The 17,242-nt window shown below is 33.9% G+C and overlaps 2 protein-coding genes across 3 annotated transcripts; both read left to right on the top strand.

Moving 5' to 3' along the window:
* The first annotated feature begins 369 nt into the window (after nucleotides 1-369).
* On the top strand, nucleotides 370-6,577 carry LOC111050132 (protein asteroid). 2 transcript variants are annotated; one of them, XM_022336393.2, is made up of 3 exons: nucleotides 370-533; nucleotides 2,063-2,892; nucleotides 4,897-6,577. In XM_022336393.2, exons 2-3 carry the CDS (start codon nucleotides 2,068-2,070, stop codon nucleotides 6,526-6,528), a joined length of 2,457 nt encoding a protein of 818 aa, XP_022192085.2. In that variant the 5' UTR covers nucleotides 370-533; nucleotides 2,063-2,067; the 3' UTR covers nucleotides 6,529-6,577. The 2 variants fall into 2 exon arrangements, with proteins under 2 accessions (XP_022192085.2, XP_039279003.1); XM_039423069.1 differs by having other exon boundaries at nucleotides 393-793.
* A 5,602-nt stretch (nucleotides 6,578-12,179) lies between these two features.
* Nucleotides 12,180-17,235, top strand: LOC120350339 (protein asteroid-like). The gene is made up of 3 exons (XM_039423070.1): nucleotides 12,180-12,197; nucleotides 13,169-13,977; nucleotides 15,634-17,235. The coding sequence occupies exons 2-3, from the start codon at nucleotides 13,174-13,176 to the stop codon at nucleotides 16,849-16,851; spliced, it is 2,022 nt and encodes a 673-aa protein (XP_039279004.1). The 5' UTR covers nucleotides 12,180-12,197; nucleotides 13,169-13,173; the 3' UTR covers nucleotides 16,852-17,235.
* The last annotated feature ends 7 nt before the right edge of the window (nucleotides 17,236-17,242 follow it).

A 17,242-nucleotide genomic window follows, 5' to 3' on the forward strand; every position in this document is an offset into this window, starting at 1 on the left:
ATAAAGAATATGATTCAAGATACAAATTCAAAACTCAAAAGCAAAATAATTTTTTTCATCTTACAGATCCAATAAAAAGATTGATAATCTACACTTTGAGTGGAGTCATCGCAAAACTAATATTTCGTCTGCTTCCAATTCGAGAAATTTAAATTTTACAATTTTCTCATGTTCACACATGAAACTTTGAAAAGAGGATTTTCTTTAAATAACAAATATCCATCAGCGCAGTGAATTTCTCTCCTCTTCCTAAACTTAAAACTCGAAATGGTCCAAAATATTGGTTTATTTAATAAATTTTCACAATTTTTCTTTGCCATTTAGCATCTTTTTGATAACAGCTGTTGTGGCTGGCAGACCTGCAAAATTAAATTTGCCCACCTCGCATGCTCCATTCCACACCACAAGTTTTTGAGGTTAAGATTGAATTTCACGTTTTGTGATTTGTATATTTATTCTGTTTTATTATTAAACATGTTGAAAATAAAGCTGTAGGAAGAAAATTACTTTCCTGGAATTGAAAATTTGTTGAGGTAATATTTGCTGATTATAAAAATAGAATAAATGTTAATGAAAGGTCAATTAGATCATTTTATGGCGAGTGTAAATTTAAAAGTATAACCGATATTTGTTTTAGATGTATCTAAATATCAATCATGGCATAGAAAACCTGATAAATGCAAGAATAGAGGGGTTCTGCTTACATTTTAGCTTTTGTGAAACTAGCCTTATGTAGGTTGGAATTGCCGGCTGGATTGTTTGGCCCAATCTAAAATGAACAGACGTGGTGGAGGTAAGGGGTATGCAAACCAAGCAGGGTAGTGGCATTATAATTTTATAAAGATTGATTCATATTATATTTAACTGGTTTTTTCTCCATTCTCATTTGGGGGAAGTGGCTTGCTATTCCTTACGTTACGAGATACTTCGAAGAGACGTGGGGCTGCCAAGAAAGTATTCGACTGCACTACGTCAATTCTGTGTGCATTGCAACATAATATGTTTAAATATAAATAGGACTTGCGTGGAAGTATCAAAAGTCCGTTGTATGTAAATTATGGCTATAAACTTGATTTTCTACCACCACCTGATTTGTGGGTTAAAATCTCGCTAGTAGCATGGACGCATAATCATTTCATCAACTCTTTTCGTCCACACATTTTACCCAATGACAAAATACTTATGTGCGCATCATCCTCAATAGATAAAAGTAGATTATTGCAATATACATCAAGCATCTACCTATTAAAATAGAAAAAATCAATTTTGTAAGCTAGTGGAATAAATATTTGGAACCATAGCAGAAAAACCCAAGTATCTAACACAAAGTTTTTGTAACACAGTAGCAAAACACTAACACCTAATTCTAATTGGTACCTGCCTATTGATCGCCAATTGCTGGCAACATGAAAACATTTATTAAAAAGCTGAGTCTCCCAAGAATTGTAATCAGCCAATTCCTGCCCAGCGTTTAAAAACTCCTTCAACGGATGTTGTATGTTCAGTAGATAGCTTACTTAGTGTGAAACTGGACTGATTTTAATGGCCTTCAAAAAAAAAACACATCACTAATACAGCCTTTGAATATTCAATCAATCAATCAATCAATTCATTTATTTCACAAACAAACATAATACAGAATAGAAAAGAAAGATATAAAAAAATGTGAAATAAAAGTGTGATGGTGATCAATAATTGGGCATGAGAGAATGAGAAGATAGCAATAGGCTTGTTTAGATAAAAAAAAAAATAGTCATTGAAACATTGATACAACCAATATATTCAAGGAAAAGCGTTGCAATGAATCAGATTTTAATTTGAGTTACCGTATTTTAAAAAATTTCAAGTGCGAATTAAAAACGTGATTTTCCAAGTTGAAATATTACTAAATCTATTTTGGTTGAACTGGTATTTTGAAATAACTGAAATAATACACCAAAATGTGTAATGTTTTTATAACAAACATTTTTTTGTAGCTTGAGAATAACCATTTTGTAGTATATTAAGTATCCAGTCCTTCCTTAATCAGCCTGCTCTATAAATTATGCTCTTTCTGTTACAGACAAGATGGGAGTCCGTGGTCTCACTACATTCATCTCCAACAATGATAAGAGATATCTGAGAAGCTATAAACTGCATGATACTCATGTCATCATTGATGGCAACAGTCTAGCATGTCAGTTGTTCTCTCTTCGTGGAACCAGAGTATATTTCGCCTTTGGTGGTGACTATGACAGATATGCGCAGCATGTTAAGGAGTTTTTTCAGATGCTTTCTCAGTGCAACGTGAAGCCTGTGGTTGTTTTCGATGGTGGATATGAAAGAAAAAAAGTGAAGACAGTTATAACTCGGCTGCAAGACAGATCTGCCATGCTGAAGCATGTGAAGCCGGCCTCTAACTCGACTCCGGTGGTGTTTCCTCTGCTGATGAGGCAGGTGTTTCGACAGGTTCTGCTGGAGATTGGCGTGCCCATAGTTCAGTGTGACTTTGAGGGTGACCAGGAAATAGCTGCTCTCGGTCACAAGTACAACTGCCCCATTCTCAGCTACGACTCTGACTTCTTCATCTATGATGTGCAGTACATCCCGATACCGACAATTGAACACGAAGCGTTACCTTTGAATTTCTCATTGGATAACTCATCCAACCAATTTTGTATACATTGCAAAATCTTCAGAGTAGAAAACTTCCTTAACTGTTATGGCGGTCTGGATAAGTCGATGCTACCCATGCTATCAGCTCTGCTCGGAAACGACTATGTGCGAATCTCAGTGTTCAGAAATTTCCATTCTCAAATGAAAGTAGGAAAACGCACACCGGGACACAAAAGAGTTGCTAGAATAATAGAATGGCTCAGACATGCTGGCGATTTTGAATCTGCTCTTCAAAAGGTAAATAAAAAATGCCAACTATGTTTTATTTTAAACCTTAGTTTATCTTGAAAATAATTATAATCGAACTGTTACAAAATTATAATAAAACATTGAATTGAAAAATAAGATTAGAAACTATAATGAAAAACATCATCATGATAAATCATTATTTATGATTATTTATTCATACATCATCATGATAAATGAGAAACCATAATGTAACACTTGGCTTTAAATTACTTGAAAAACTTCAGTGAATGACATTCTCTCCTAACTTCAAGTTCTCGAGAGTAACATTTTTTTTGGAAATGACAGAATTCATTATAACTTCTCAACTACACAAAAAGTAAAAATTCATTATTCAATACGGTACTCATATTGGAAAGAAAGATTTCATGGCCACTTATTCTCCCCATAGTTTGCCATTTATACAATACAATAAAAATTGAATATTGATAAATTAACGTTTCCAACTGCAAACGATCAGCATTATACGATTACTAGCAGGTAACCCGTGCTATGTAAGGGTATGTTTAAAGCAAAAATAGATAGAATTTAGTTTCATTTTTCCATGCTGTCATTGAAAGTATTAGCAAGTGTAATAATTCATGATAGATCGATGTAAAACTTGAGAATTTGGGATCAAAGGATTCAAATCACATTAGATCTCGACTTTTTTTTTAAATATATTGAATGATGCTACTAAGGGCCGTTAGCACAGTCAAAGCTTAAACTGGTTTTAATCAGCTGGTGGCTTAAACTTAAAATGAAAAAACATAAAAAATTATACTTGATACGGATTTAATCTGTCACTGTGCAAACGACCCTTAACTAGATTCAGTTAACTGATCAGCCCAAGCTGAAAAAAGTGAGTAAACTTGAGAGAAGTTCAAACTTTGACATTTAATTCACGTTTTGAAGTTAGTGTAAATGATAGAATGGCATAGTTGCCACTCTTCCTTTCCACCGCTTTCTACAATAGATAGCTGTGATTCCTATATATATGTATAAATAAAAGCGTCTGATATAATATGAATTGTTTATTTTTGTCAATAATGATCAATTCTATCTCAAATATAGGCCTATTCAAAAATAAAATTTATCTTTTTATGATTTAATAGTAAATTTTTATAATTGAGATCAAATAATCTGGTAGTTCATTATCTACAAAGCCTCCAAATGATTTGGCATCGATTCGGCTTTGGAAAAGGATATAGCTTTCTACTTCGTCTTATGATAGACAAGGAGAGCAAACCAATGGTTAACAGGTGCTGACTTAAACGTGAATCTCATGTTAGGTAGAAATGCATTGAAAATAAAAATTTTGATGCATACATCTAGCCAGCGCTGAACCTAGAACCTAGGTCTAAAGTCTGTGAGATATTACTTTTAACCTGAAGAGGAGAAACCCATAATTATCCTTCCACAGTTTGTAGAAAAGACAGAGACAGTCATCCTGCGCACATTTGGATGTGTCGTGTTATTTCGCTTCACGTTCTTGTGATGAACACATCTCCGTAATCACACAAACCAATATACCTGCTGCCAGTAAACAATTTTTGGAACAATGCCAGGCGATAACTGGGAGTGATTAGTGGAGGATAGAGCATCGGACCTCTCCGTCTTCGAGAAAGAGCCGTGTTAAAAGTAATATCTCACAGACTTTAGTATGACATTTGTTTGTTTATTTTGACATTGTTGCCAATCAGCAAGTGCAGATTATTTGTAGAATAATTATGCAAAATTGATATATAATGAATATTACCATTCATGAAAAGTAACATTTGTTCTAATGTAGATTACAGGCAAAGTGAGGATCCGAGCATCCTAAAAAAACCGATTTGCATGATGAAGCTCATTGCAATAACTACTTAGTCTTCAGCCTAGTGTCTGTTATCATACTATTATCCAGGCGCAATTTATGTCCGGTACATCAGAAATAAATTCTAATAACTTACAAGTCTTACTTTTCCGACCAGTGATATCTTCTATTAATAATAAAATTATTGTATTTGTCCACAGATTCTTAGCAGAATGCAGAGGATTCATCGTCGATCTGTTCTGAGGAAAATACAAGAGACAATCAAGATTTACAGGTGTGAAAATTTAACAGTGGAGCATTATCTTCCTGCAGATATGGCTAGCATGTGTTCCTCATCAACTCCAGAATCAATCAAGGTAAATCTGAATCAAATGATCAATGATGCTGACATGGAAAGTGCTGATGTTGAGCAAGATGTTTCCATTTCTGAAGAAAGCTCTGATGAGACTGAAGAATCTGAGGTGGAAAATAACGATGATCAAGAACAAGATTTACCAATTGAAGAGAAAGAGATTGACATTGATAATGAAAGTATGGATATCGATGATGGTGAAACACCTCCAATCACATCTCAAGTAAAAAAAGGCTTGAAAATTCCGGATTGGCTGTTAGATAACTGTAGGAAAGGCTTAGTTGATACTATGGTTATTGATATCTTATCCTTGAAAACATGTTTCTCAACTCCTCAAGTTGAGGATAAGTATCTCAATCCTTCTCATGAAATTAGTATCCCATTGCTTAAAGCTATTATCAAAATTATATTCGGTGACAATAAAGTAAGTGTTAGCTACTGGGCCAGAAACAAATACTGCTCTATCCAGCGAAATAGTCTCAAACCATCAAATGATGATCTACCCAACTTGGAAAATCTTCTAGAACAATCACCAGAATCTAGAAGAAGTTTACTCTTGAATTTGCTGCATGTCCCAGCTGACTTTTGTATTGACATTTTTCCAGATGAGTGGAAGCTCTATCTGTGTACAATTTTCTATTGGATCAAGAATTCTACCACTCCCTTGGTAACTGAAGTCCATGTAAAGTCGTTAATCCTTTGTCTTATTGCTCTCAATATTATTGATAGTAACTTGGGATTTATTCGTGAAAAATTGCAATTTCTGAAGAAATGCGGGAAAACGTTGAAGAGACTGTTGAAAATTCGCCAGAGTGACGATGATTTGAGTTTAATCGGTCAAGTTGATGACGATAATGATGAGGAGGAAATGGCATGCAGTAGCAATCCGCCCCCACCTCAACCTACCAACACCATTACTGAGACAAGTTCTCATGATAACTTCAGACACGTGCTATCCAGAGTCGATGTTAACGACTGCATTGTATGCTTTGAAGGTTTCCTCAAATTTCACAAATTGAAGGAAGATCTGAAAGCAGATATTAGTCTATTTTCTTATCCCGATATTCATGCTTTTGCACAATTTCAAAACTGCTTACATCATGCAATGATACTCAACTCTCTTCTCCTTTTCCCATTGAAGCAGTGCATGGTGCATAAACTGTTCTCAGGGACATTCATTTATAATGTTTGCTCAACATTGAATTGTAGTAAAAATACGGACGAAGTGCTACAAAGCTTGCTTGGAAACTCGCCAAAATTATTTGAGGTTTTCTCAACGTTGGTTTCGGCAATCTCAACAACTACTACCTTGTCTGCTCCGCCCTCCAAGAAAACTAGAACTAGAAAACGCAAGAGAACAAAACAACAAAAAACTGAAAACAAAGAGAGTGACATTCGCCTAGAAGAAAACAATTCTGATGACACTGAAGACCATTATCATGATGAAAATAATATCTTCTCTCTTCTGTCTTCCGTGTGAGTTTAATGTAAGCTCATTTTAAGAAGTAAATATTTATTTTTATTTCTGAGAAACTTATTCATTTCCAAACCTTATTTCTTTAATAGACTATTTCTTCTGATTTGGAATCAAGAAAAACTACTTGTTTGTAATTATGCTAAATACACTCTAATTTTATTATGAGGAAATGAAAAATCATTTGACTAATGCATCCTAATTTTCGACACTTATCTATTTACTCTCGTTGTACTAGAAATTGATTACAAGAATTTTCTACATTCATGAGGTATAGGCATAGCCACCTCTAATACCTGTATTAGAGGTGACTATGGTATTGGCCTATAATAGCTAGTAGAGTTGATGATTGAAATTCCAAAAAGCCACGATTTATTATAATCCATTTATGAATAATTAATGTGATAAGCGCAATAAATTAGAATGTGCTCGCTAGTTAAAATTTGACGTGATTCTGTTTCTATTGTTAGTTTATTCTAAATGATTCAACAATAAGCTATTATCCTCATTTGAAGTTTTAATCATTTTTTCAATTTTAGATTTTTCTATACTACGACCAATATGTTAATAATAAAATGAATACTGTATTGGTATATTTGTATTCAATAACACCATTGAATGAAATATTCTATTTATATTAATACATATAGGTATTGAATTGATTCATAGTATTCAATATTTTTTTTTACTTTTGGTGTAGTTGAGAAGTTGATATTGTGGTAATTATTCATATTAAATAAAAATACTAAGAAATTGTCAAAAACCACAGATTTATTGATACCTACTTGGAAAGACCGGTTTCGGTTTTTACATCATTGTCAATCTCTGTTAAACTGATAATGGTGAAGTGCTACGTTTTGTTTATCAGAGATTGACAATGGTGTAAAAACCAAAACTTGTCTTTCTAAGTATCAATAAATCTGTGGTTTTTGACAATTTTTTAGTATTTTAATTTAATATTTAGTATTCAATAATATTCATGAACAGCATAAACGTGGATAATATGTTACACGTAACAGCGCTAAATCACATCAGTATGGGCTGCCATTAGTGGAAGCCACCAATGTTCCTGATGAGTTTTGATGGCGTATACCCGCACACTATACTCCGTACAAAATTACTTCTGACGGAGGAATATTCGGCGCAGAGAAACGGAGGGAGATCAGCCAATTACAGTGATGGATAGTCATAGGTGGAAGCGCAGTTGCCAATTTGTCGATTAGAATCAGTCGAGTCAGTGCTTGCAGAGATGAAACTTAGTAAGTTTAACATGAGCGATTGAATACTCACTCTAGAAAATAGAAAACGCTGGCCAGTTCAAAACGGCATCATCGCCGCCGTTGTATCCCTACCCCTCTATGTCTTCACTGCAGCGCATGTCCATCCCAACTCAAAAGTTATTTTGTACAGAGTATAGTAGTGACAGCCACTAATGCCCCTGGGCTGGATGCAGAGAAGCGTTCACACTACACACTGCATCTAAAGGTTTGCCATTCACATTCGAATTAACAGGTCAAGTGAATAATTGATTCACATCTTGGAAGTTGACCAAAGGTAGATGTCTACAAAAGGCATATCCTATAAGTGAGATACACATGTTATAATGCCAGCATAAAATGATAAGACCACAGAGTTGCTAATTCTCTTTTAACAACACCTTCAATAGTAGATGTATGTATGCTTTTCTAATTTCATTCAAGAATAACAAACAAATTTAGTATTAATAAGGTGCTGACTATAACTTGATTGTATAGCAACAGGTAGGTAAATCAAAAAGGGTCTGTAAATCTGTATGAGTCTGTAAATCAAAAAGGTAAGCCCCAACTGATTATGAGCTTATAGAGCATTAAATTCTCTTTTATTTTCTTTCTATTTCTGTTAATTTTGTTTAATAACAACTTATTAACTTTTTCTACTTTCGTTCTTGTACATGTACATAATATTATATAATTACTTTTTAATTGAACTCACTACTGGCGCTCAAGTGTTAGTTTGGCCAGTAGAGCCAAAATTTTGTTATTACTTTTCTTTTGTTTTTCTTATTTGATTTTTATTATTTATCTATTTTATGCATTTCCCTAAGACTGTTATTGCATCAGTTTTTTTTGCAACAATAGATCAATTATTGACAAAGGAATTTAAAGCGAATATTCAGAACCCAATTTTTGACTTTGCAGCTTTGTTGAGAGTATGTTAGTTTAGAGGTGAACATATTAGAATTCTTCATCCCTACACCTGGTGCTAGAGGAATAAGGGTTGTTTGAAAGTTACATTGTCTCATTTGTTGTTTTTATCTTGGGAAAAGTACGTTCCACCGACATGAATAAAAATAAACCTTGATAAATTTCCTACAAGTTTTGTGTAGAAGATAACCTATACACTATTCAGGAAGCCGAGAGGATATTACAGAGAATATAAATGTGTGCGTGAGAGTTTATTATTAGGTACGGTAGGCTACTGTATGAATATAGGTATTGGCACATATTGGTCAGCCGCAGTATTTTTAACTGGAAAACACTGTTGAAACATTTAAATGTGATAATAATCATATATAAGACCTTATAGCCACCTTGACCTGCACAGAAAACTATCATCTTAATTTTGATACAGTATTAATATAAGAAAATTAATATAGTGAGGTCCACGTTATAATGGCAGTGAAGAAAGATAGGAGAAAAACGTTGCCAAGTCTCTCCATTTTGCCACTGAGTGTACACAACTGTCACTCAATTCATACCATTAAATTTGATCTAATATTAATTATCATTTCCTTGATAAAACTAGTAGTTCTGTGAACAGTAGACCTCGTCTGTTATAAACCGCAGCCTCCTCTTATACTGTCCATCAGAGTAAATCCTGCCTGTATGTCATGTCGGCGAGATATCGGTGTGAAAACGGCTAATGGCTGTTGGGGTTGGTGTATCAAAAATACAAACATCAAAAGCTAATCTCCTTCAAGACATACTGGCATCAGGACAGCCCAAGTTCAAAGCAGAGAAAGTTCGAGAGACAATACTATGTTATTTTAGTTATTAATATTGCATGCAAACAATAGTTCAATTATTTATTGACCGAGCGAAGTGAGGTCTAAGATTCAAGTCGACGGTTTGGCATTTCTCTTAATGTTTAAATGTTGCGCATTTACGGCGAAACGCGGTAATAAGTTTTCATGAAATTTGACAAGTATGTTCCTTTTTTAATTGCGCGTCGACGTATATACAAGGTTTTTGAAAATTTTGCATTTCAAGGATAATATAAAAGGAAAAAAGGAGCCTTCTTCATAGGCCAATATTAGAGTAAAAATCATACTATAGAATAATTCTATATTTAGAATAATTATTATTCATCATAAATCAGCTGACAAGTGATTACACAGATGTGTGGAGAAGCCAGTCTATTGCTGTATTTCCATAAGGTCTATCAGTCCAGGCAATGAATGCTCAAAAAAAAGGTGTAGAGGGAAAAGTTTGGAAGAAAATTTTTGATGCCGCAGTTCTGTTTAGAGTAGTGAGGAGGTAAACATATCAAAAGTTCCCACCCCTACACCCTGTGCTAAGGGGGTGGGGGTGGTTCAAAGGTACCATTTTTTGGTTTCTCGCATATAACTCGAAAACTATGCATTTTACAGACATGACTATTCTATAAGAAATTAAAGCATACTTTTCTATAATATTGATCTGACAACTTTTTTTCTATATCTCTTTCACTTTTCGGGATATCCACTCTAAAAGATGTGAGATTTTTGAAAAAAAAAACACATTTTCCCTAAATTTTTCGCTATTTTCGCTCTTATAACTTTTTGAATATTGATGGGAAAAATCCATGCTGATCAGGAGCTTATAGAGCATCAAATTCTCTTCAATTTGATGTATAATTTCACAATTTTTCGCACATCCCCACGACTGTTGCAGCAGCTTCAGTGTTGTGTGAGATCTTCAGTTAAGCAAAAATAGACCGATTGACAAAGGAATTAGAGAGAATGTTTTGAACACAATTTTCAACTTTACAGCTTTGTTGGGACCAATTAGAGGGTGAACATATCAAAAGTCCACAACCCTATCCCTTGTGTTAAAGGGATGAGGGTGGTTTAAAAGTTGCATTTTTCAATGTTTTGCCTACACGCTCATATCAAAAGTCCACAACCCTATCCCTTGTGTTAAAGGGATGAGGGTGGTTTAAAAGTTGCATTTTTCAATGTTTTGCCTACACGCTCATATCTTGAGAAAAATGCGTTCAACCGACATGAATAACTATTCAGAAATGAAGCTTGATAAATTCTCTACAATATTTGTTCTGTGGTGATTTGTGATATCTCCAACAGTTTTCGAGATATAAGCTCTTAAAAGTGTAACATTGTTAAAATAACAGCTTTTATCCTATTTTTTGTTGTTTCAGGGCCTACAACTCTCCAACAATGCATCATAAAAATGAATGCTGACCGTAGATTGGTAGAGCTTTATTTTCTCTTCAATTTGATGTATTATTCCACTACTTTATGTTTTCCTTTTTTTGTTATTGCAGATTCAATGTGGGGCTGAAATTTTCAACTCTGCAACAAGTGTCAACTTAGCAGTTCCACGCTTGCAATGGACGGGCTATAGATGCGTATTTTGACTATGTTTACCTCCCAACTAGTCTTCATTATAAGCTTTAAAGTCAAAAATTGTGTACCAAATGATCCAGACTCATATTACATAGTCAAGTGATCAATTGTTACAAAATAAAATTCCCCCCCCCCACATTGAATCTGTTATAACAATAAAAGGAAAACAATAAGTAGTGGAAAAATACATCAAATTGAAGAGAAAACAAAGCTCTACCAATCTACGATCAGCATTCATATTTATGATGCATTGTTGGAGAGTTGTAGGCCCTGAAACATCAAAAAATAGGTTAAAGGTGTTATTTTAACAATTCTACACTTTCAAGAGCTTATAACTCGAAAACTGTTGGAGATATCACAAATCATCACAGAACAAATATTGTATTTATAAATATTATATTTCTTGTCTCTGATTATAGGCTACCATACTGGAAAGCTATTCATTTTAGCTTTGTTAAAAAATGTAAAAGTTTTAGGTCAGGTTTCTTTTATTCAGTGACCATTCAATTTAATATCAATATCTGGTGAATCATACTCAAATTAGTGAAATAAATATCAATACCCAATACATTCTGAAAGAAAATAATACTCATTTAAAATTCAACTAGTTGTCGAACATATAGAAATGGTCTCCTTTTTATTCGAGCAATTCGACTTTTAAAAATATGTGCTAAACAGTGCAGACTGCAGAGTGATTCCGACTCAATCAGGCTACTCAATTTTCTTTTTCAGGTTATGTTTATGTTATATCTGTATTATTTTCAGTTTTCGCTTTTCTTATCATTTCTACATTTTAAATTATTTGACATTAAAATTCATTTTTGAGTAGAAGTTGATGTGGAATATTTAATGAATATAAGTTTAATAACTATTATTTGGTAAGCTGACAAGTAAAATAAAATCACTTGCAAAATGTATGGTTTTATAATTTAAATCTGAGTCTGACACTTATAATAAGCCTAGCCTATAACTAAGGTGAGTTGTTTCTCTTCCTCATTTTTTAATGAGTTAGCCGATGCAAAATGAGGTTTATAATAATCACAATAGTTTGCGCGATATTATTCTCTTGAATGTAAGTTAAATTAAGACACAGGTTTCTTGGAGTTTCAGAGCTTATAACTTTTTAAAAATACACCAAAAAATAAAAACCATACTAATCCTATGATTGAAGAGCATTGAATGCTCTTTTATTTGAAATATTATTTCAGCATTTCAAGCTTACCTTCAATTTTTCCAAAGGCGAAACTTGCTACGCTCGTTCAATGATTGATTTGATCATGATTAGGCTACAGACCAGAAAAAACCTCATAAAATCTCTTATATCCCTTAAAAACTTTTCTTCTTAATATCCTTCCAGTCATTAGTCATGCTAACCTACTGATGTCATAACTTGAAGATCGTCCACATGGCTTATTCTCACTGACTGGCGAATTAAAGAACATTTTCAACAGCAGTTCATAAAACAATCCTTCAACATTCTAAAACAACACTGTGGTATGCCCAAGTTTGATCTTCATTTAGTTTGAGAGGAGTATAGTAGCTACACTACATGCATTCTCTAGAAAATTGTACCTGACAACATACCCATAGCAGTAAAGCCAAAATGAATTAATTATAGTAGTTACTAAGAAAGTGTTTGAATTCTTATTCTGCAGAAGAACGCATTAGATTAGGTACCCTCCTCTGCTCATCTATTACCCCCCCCCCCAATTTCCTTCTGCGGCGGTCTTGATTCATAATATGTGGGAGACTACTGCCACCACACCAAGAGTATAGGCACAAATAACTATCTCTGTGCTACACTAAGGGCCATATGCTAACACTACCTACGTTTAACACTAAACCTCGTTTACCTATAGATATGGTAGATATGGTTGCATTCATCATAATGTGTTTCATACGGGGTTTAAACGAACAGCTGAGATTTCTCCGTTTAAACCGAGTATCTGAATACGGGCCTAAGAGCTACATGTTTTCACTATTATTCACTATTGTAAACATGTTTATGTGTATTGTATAATGCAATATACTTTTTTGTTACAGGTACGATGGGAGTTCGTGGTCTCACAACATTCATGGCTAAAAATGAGGAGCTTATGGAAAAATATAAGCTGCACGATACGTTCGTTATTATCGATGGAAACAGTTTATCATGTCAACTATTCACCAAGTATGCCAATAGCGAATGTTTTGCTTTTGGAGGTGACTATGACAGATTCGCGCAACATGTTAAAGATTTTTTCCTAATGTTTTCCAAGTGCAATGTGAAGTCAGTTGTAGTCTTTGATGGTGGATGTGAGGAGAAAAAATTGGAAACGATTTTAAAAAGGGCAAAAGAAAAAACGGTTCAGCTGGAAAACATTTTGCCCGCTTCTAGCTTACCTTCAGCCGTGTTTCCATACCTCATGAGGCGTGTATTCAGAGAAGTGTTATTGGAAATTGGTGTGCCAATGGTTCAATGTGACTTCGAAGCCGACCAGGAGATAGCTGCGTTGGGCATCAAGTACAACTGCCCCATCCTCAGTTATGACTCCGATTTCTTCATTTCTGGTGCCAAGTACATACCGATACCCACAATTGAACACGAAGCTCGAACAAGCGTTTCCAACCAGTTTTTCATTTACTGCGAGATTTTCAGAGTTGAAAATCTACTAAAAAGATATCGAGGACTGGAAATGTCTATGTTACCTCTTCTATCAGCACTGGCTGGAAATGACTATGTGGAAACTCATCAATTTGAGAAATTCTATTCGCAACTGGGTATAGGACAACGTTTCCCAGCACATATGAGAGTTGATAGCGTGCTTCATTGGCTCAGGAGGGTCGGTGATTTTGATTCTGCTCGACGAAAGGTAAGAACAAATTGTTTCTCTTCACATGTATATAATTTAATTCAGTTTGTCTCACAGTTATAAACTCATGAAATAACATCTAACTTCAAGATATGTAAATTTTCAATATGATCAATAATATTGCATAATAGTAGTTGAATACAATCTATGATATTGACTATTCTGCAATTAATCACTTTTCAAAGGAAGATTTCTTGTTCGTATGAAGTAAACTTATCATTGTTTATTGTTTTCCATTGTAAGCTATTCTGTTATTTTTGGATCTAGCTTTTGAGAGTAATTTTTTATGTAGGAGCTAAATTTAATGTCACCATGCTCGAATTATGTGGCTTCACTCGAGATTGAGTAATATATGTTGCTATTACCATAGAGAAACAATAGTGTAAGTAGATATCCCATGGTATAGGGAATTTATGTCGCAACTTTTACTGGTATCTCAAGCCGATTACTGTCGATTATTGTCAATTTTTACTGTTTTGTTGGGGTGATAGTGTATGAACGGCACAATTTGAGAGACTACCAGCATCACACAGCTGCATAGGAAAGAACTACGTGAACTATTGGCTTGGGATAACAGTAAAAGTTGCGACATAAACGCACTATACCATGGGATATCTACTTATGCTATCGTTTCTCTATGCTATTACTCTGCATAAAATTAGTCATTAATTTTTCACATAAAATTAGTCTATGATAAGATGGTGTATCATAAGTGTCCTATGTGCGCTCCTTTTGAGGCTCGGCCGACATCTACAAGAAAGTAGGGTTCATATTTATACCATGATTTGTGAAAATTCCCAAAAAACATTCACTTTAAGCAAATCTCGTTCATAGTGATGGAGCAACGTTTCATTTTAGCGGTAAATTCATTTAACAAAATGTCCGTATGTATGGGGAATCGAAAACCCTCATTAGGCAATGGGAAATTATCGAGATTTATACAAGTGAACTTTTTTGGGAATTTTCACAAACCATGGTATGTGGACCATCCTTCTTTTTAATGGCCGAGCCTTAAAGGAGAGCACAACTTATAATACACCATCATAAACTTGATAATTCTGTGAGGAAACTGATTAATTTTGTGTGCATCGTTTTTCAAAATTAATATAATTAAAAAAAAAATGCTATGTTAATTTTGAATCAATCTGTATATCTCATTTTCTATTAATATACTATTCATATTTTTTTCAAAGAACTTTTTGTCACAAAGAAGCTAGAATTTTCAAAGTTAATCACACGAGGCACAACAACATTTTTTGTACATTATTAATGCCTCTCATCTTCCTCGACTAAACAAGTACGGTAATAAATAAAAACATGAAGCAAGGGAAGTAACTCAACCAGAAGTAACTTTCTGTAATTTTTTGACATCTGTGACCAAATTTTGAAAAATACCTTCATTTATGTAGGTATTGTTAATTGGGAAGACTAGGCTTACATTAGACTAGAATTTATTATAGTCCACTATACCTTTAATAAAATAATTCTATTTTAAAAAATATTTTCAACCAAAAAGCAAGATAATTCAACATAAATTAGTAATTTATTCTGTAGCCTTTTTTCGGAAACACGTTGTACAATATAATATAAAGTCATTGGTTATACATTTGAAAATGTTGTTTATTATGAAATTTAATTTTCATAATTTATTTGCAGATTCTCAGAACTATAGGAGCGAATGATCAAAGCTTCGTTTCAAAGAAAATAGAAGAAACTATAGAGAGTTGCAACTGTAAAAACCTAACAGTGGAAAGTTATCTGCCTTCGATAATTATTGGTCATTCATCAAAACCTGATCTTTGTAACCTGGGAACAAACCAAGTGCAAGGAAATGTTCAGACGATATCTCAGGTGGAATCTGCTATCAAATTTCCCGATTGGCTGTTGAATAGTTGCAGAAAAGGGTTGATCAACAGCTCCGTAATTGAAATCTTCACTTTGAAAACATGTATCTCAAATCCTCAGGTCGAAGATTTCTCTCTCACACCCTGTCATGAAGTGAGTATTCCATTGATTATGGCTCTTATTAGAATCATTCATGGTGAAGGAAAAGTGACTGTTGACTACTGGGGAAGACTCAACAAAACTTCATTTGGAAAATATCGCTTACAATCATCGAACATTGCTTATCCCAATTTAGAAAATTCACTTGAACTTTCTATAGAGAATAAAACTAGTATGTTTTTGAAACTACTAAATGTCCCTGCTGACTTTTGCGTTGATATTTTTCCGGATGAGTGGAAACTGTACCTGTGCACAATCATCTATTGGATGAAGAAAACTACCGTTCCTTTGATTACTGATGCTCATGTCATGTCATTAGTTCTATGTATGATAGCTCTCAATATCATAGATGGAAAGCTAGGGTTTGTACGTGAAGTGAGCCAATTCCTCAAAAGCTATCGTAACAAGTGGCCTTCTATCAGCCCTTTGACATCTCATCGTGATTTGAAGGATTTATTACTTCAAATCGACGAAAATGACTGCATTTTGTGTTTCGATTCTTTTTTAAAATTCCAGCATTTGAACCAAAATTTAATTTCAAACCCGGCATTATTCTCTCGTTCAATTATCCATGCTTTTGCACAATTACAAAGCTGCTTACATTATTCCATGATAATCAATTCAATTATGAATTTTCCGTTCAAGCAATGCGTAGTTCATAAACTGTTTTCGGGCACATTCATTTATAATGTTTACTCAGAAATTATCAGCCATAAAAATGCCGAAGAAGTTCCAAAAAAGCTGCTTTGTAAATCGCCAAAACTATTTAAGGTGTACAGAACACTAGTTTCGGCGATATGTAGGCCTACACCTACTATTGCATCATCGACGGCTACTCACCATAAACGTTCTAAAAAAGAAGAACGTTGACTTGAATAATGCTAAACTATGGTAGCTTGAAACAGTATCAAATACATTTACATAGTTTTTACTTACTAATTATTTGTAATTATCAACTCGAGGATTTGTCCCATTGTTTGGATTCACTTGGAAATAATTCACAAAAATAAGACGAAATACGAAACCTTAAAATATGACAAAAATTACTTGAAACCTCTTGGAATGGTGCATTCCATCATTCATCATTATATTCTTGGAATGAGCAAATGATTTTCATTCGATTTTCTATTTGTTACAATTGAACATGAATTAGTTTCATAAGAATGAAGTTGCATGTAATAGTTTTCAACTAAGGGAAATAATCTTATCTTAAGAATAAGAAAAAATGTAGATTCAAAATCTAGCAAGGTCAACTTAAGCC

This window comes from Nilaparvata lugens, chromosome 3 (assembly GCF_014356525.2).
Source record: "Nilaparvata lugens isolate BPH chromosome 3, ASM1435652v1, whole genome shotgun sequence".
NCBI classification, from domain to species: Eukaryota; Metazoa; Arthropoda; class Insecta; order Hemiptera; family Delphacidae; genus Nilaparvata; species Nilaparvata lugens.